Source organism: Rhipicephalus sanguineus, chromosome 6, assembly GCF_013339695.2.
Source record: "Rhipicephalus sanguineus isolate Rsan-2018 chromosome 6, BIME_Rsan_1.4, whole genome shotgun sequence".
NCBI classification, from domain to species: domain Eukaryota; kingdom Metazoa; phylum Arthropoda; class Arachnida; order Ixodida; family Ixodidae; genus Rhipicephalus; species Rhipicephalus sanguineus.
In genome coordinates, this window is record NC_051181.1 from 28,611,449 (window position 1) to 28,614,651 (window position 3,203).

Genomic DNA, 3,203 nt, shown 5'->3' on the forward strand with positions numbered 1-3,203 from the left:
TGGGCCGGCCACGTAGCACGTCGGCAGGATAACCGGTGGTCATTAAGGGTAACTGACTGGATTCCAAGAGAGGGCAAACGCGTGAGGGGAAGACAGAAAATTAGGTGGGTAGATGAGATTAAGAAGTTTGCAGGTATAACGTGGCAACAGAAAGCACAGGACCGGGTTGATTGGCGGAACATGGGAGAGGCCTTTGCCCTGCAGTGGGCGTAGACAGGCTGATGATGATGATGATGATGATGATTTCATCCAACTCTCCCTCTTTGCTATACGTCGGATGCGCCTTCCATTAGCTTTACAATGCTTGAATTCTATTAGGTTTTCAGCTGTAGGATAGCGAGACAGCATGCCCCAAGCTTTGTTCTGATCCTTTTTCGCCTTTTCGCATTCCTCATTCCACCATGGCTTAGCATTGGCCCTTCTGCCCGGTCCTTTGGGAATCGATTCATTTGAGGCAGATATGATGTATTTTGTTATGAACGCTGCCATACCCTCAACATCAAGGTGTTCTATAGTGCTATATAGCAGCGATGATAGCGCATAGAATAGTTCCCAGTTCGCTTTAGACAGCTTCCATCGTTTAGGAAAAGTAGGGCCCTCCTGCTTACCAGTAGCTTGCAAGGCCACCGGGAAGTGATCACTATTATAGGGATTGTTGATCACCTTCCACTCTAGATACGGCATGAGTGAAGGAGAGGAGATCGAGAGGTCGATTGATGAGTACGTCTTATTTGCTGCGCTATAGAATGTAGGTTGTCCCTTGTTAAGCAAACATGCACCCGACGATAGCAAGTACTGCTCTATTATGCGCCCCCTCGCATCACAGCGCGGATCGCCCCAAAGCTGATTATGAGCATTTAGATCTCCAACCAATATAAAAGGTTCTGGCAGTTGGTCTAGTAGGTCTTCGAGCTCTGTTTTTGAGAGTCTATAGTCAGGTGAGATATATATAGAACATATAGTTATTAAGGAGTTAAGCAGTATTGCTCGAATAGCGACCGCCTCAAGAGGAGTATTGAGCGCCAAATGTTGGCTGGCTATCGAGCTTTCTGCTAATATAGCAACTCCACCGGCGGCAGAAAGGCCGTTATCGCGATCCTTTCGGTATATAACGTATTGTTCTAAAAAGTTATTGTTCGTCGATTTTAAATGGGTTTCCTGGAGGCAAAAGACCTTGGGTTTATATTCGGACAGCAATTCCTTAATGTCGTCAAGGTTGCGTAAGAGTCCGCGAGCATTCCAATGGAGTACCTGAACTGCCATTATGCTATCATAGAGTAATGCTTCTGCATCGCAGAAGACCCGACCCAAGGTCAAGTAATCGTTTCCGTGTTCTGCTCACCTCTTGAGCTTGCCTCTCGGCAAGCGCTCAAGAGAGTTCTGGCGGCCTTTCGGCGGTAGTGCCGAAGGGCCTTGTGTTGTATCCATTGTCTCGTCCGAGACGCTGGATGAACGCGCGCTGCGCGTCTGGGCATTAGGTTTAGGCCTCTCCTCGGAAGGGGAGGTCTTTTGGACCGTTGAGCCACTGGCCTGCTGGTCCTTCTTAGGTGGCGGGGTGGAACTAGCCACACCCGCCGTGGGGGCAGGTGGCCTCATCGTCGCCCCAATGTCTGGGGTCCGGACGGCCACCGGAAGCTGCTGCCGCACTGCCCCCTTGAGTGCAGCATCAGCGTAAGTCCTGTGACTAACGATTGAAAAACGTCGCCGTGCTTCTTTGAAAGAAATGTTTTCCCTGACTTTGAGTGATATGATGTCTTTCTCGCGTTTCCATGCAGGGCAGGCCCGGGAGTAGGAAGAGTGCCCTCCATCACAGTTGATGCAGTGGGGTGTGTTGCTGCATTCATCTGCAGGGTGATCATGAGAGCTGCATTTAGCACACGTGAGCCGCCCACGGCAGCTTTGAGATCCGTGGCCATACCTCTGGCACTTAAAGCAGCGCCGGGGATTGGGTATGTAAGGTCTGACATGCATTCGAATGTAGCCTGTTTCTATGTGCTCTGGTAATGTACTGCTGCCAAAAGTCAGGATCAAGTGCTTGGTGGGTATTTCTTTATCGTCACGTCGGATTTTGATTCTTTGGACATTGATTACATTTTGGTCACTCCAGCCCTCGAGCAGTTCAGTTTCACTGAGTTCAATCAGGTCATCGTCGGACACTACGCCGCGGACAGTGTTCATGGATTTGTGCTTGGTGATTGTGACAGGAACGTCGCCAAATGTCTGAATGGTATTCAGTTTGTCATGCTGGGTTTTGCTACACACTTCAAGAAGCAGGTCTCCGCTTGCCATTTTTGTTACTTTAAAACCAGGTCCAAGCTTATCTGTGAGGGATCTTGACACAAGAAAGGGTGAGAGATTTCTGGCTGTTCTTTCTGGCTGCTCACAATGCACGACATGGAATCGGGGAAAGGCATCATTTATTTGAGGTGGAAGCTTCAAGGTTACTTCGGTGCGCACTCTTTTGTGAGCGCGATCATGTAATGGGGGAAAAGAGTTTGCCATCAAATAGTCTTCCTGTTCGGCAGCGGTGCTAGCCGCCCACCAGCGAGCCCAACAAGGGGACGTTGCAGGTTTCAAAGACCTGCAGACGTCAGCTATACACTGCAGCTATAACCCAATATATATGCCCAAGACTGGACATAGTACACAAGGTTAACCCTTGCCGCCTAGAAAAACGGAAGTGAATTGAAAAGAGGAGAGGACAGGAAAGATTTAAAGTGAGAGAGAAAGACGAAGCTGAGAGGAGAGAGAGACAGGAAAAGGCGACTGCCGATTTCCCCTGGGTGGGTCAGCCCAGGGGTGCCGTCTACGTGAAGCCGGGGCCAAAGGGGTGTGTTGCCTCTGCCGGGGGGCCTTAATCACCCGGCGTCGGCTCAACCCCCAGGATTCCCTTTTCCCCGGACACGGCAAAGCCACGCACGGCTAGGCGTGGGAGGGGGTCGAAACCCCCCCGTTAGCTCGGGTCCGTGGTGTCGCTACACACCAAACGCCTGCTTGCGCAGACGCCCCTGCGGGGGCTCGTTGCAATCTACATGTAAACTCTGCACAGGGGATGTTCTATAGGCACCACTGGACAGTCGTAGGCCGAGATTCTGTACAGGGTCAAGACGCTGAATGTACGACTCCCGTGCTGAGCCGTAGACAACACAACCATAGTCTAAAATACTGCGCACAATAGAACGGTAGATGCGTAGCATGCACAG

At 50.7% G+C, this 3,203-nt stretch overlaps 1 protein-coding gene across 1 annotated transcript; it reads right to left on the reverse strand.

The window, feature by feature from the left end:
• Positions 1 to 1,338: 1,338 nt before the first annotated feature.
• Positions 1,339 to 2,289, reverse strand: LOC119397153 (uncharacterized). The gene has a single exon (XM_037664591.1). The coding sequence runs from the start codon at positions 2,287 to 2,289 to the stop codon at positions 1,339 to 1,341; it is 951 nt and encodes a 316-aa protein (XP_037520519.1).
• Between the last annotated feature and the right edge of the window lie 914 nt (positions 2,290 to 3,203).

What these genes read in the sequence shown, in the direction of transcription:
- LOC119397153 (XM_037664591.1), bottom strand. Translation starts at nt 2,289, where the DNA reads ATGGCAAGCGGAGACCTGCTTCTTGAAGTGTGTAGCAAAACCCAGCAT.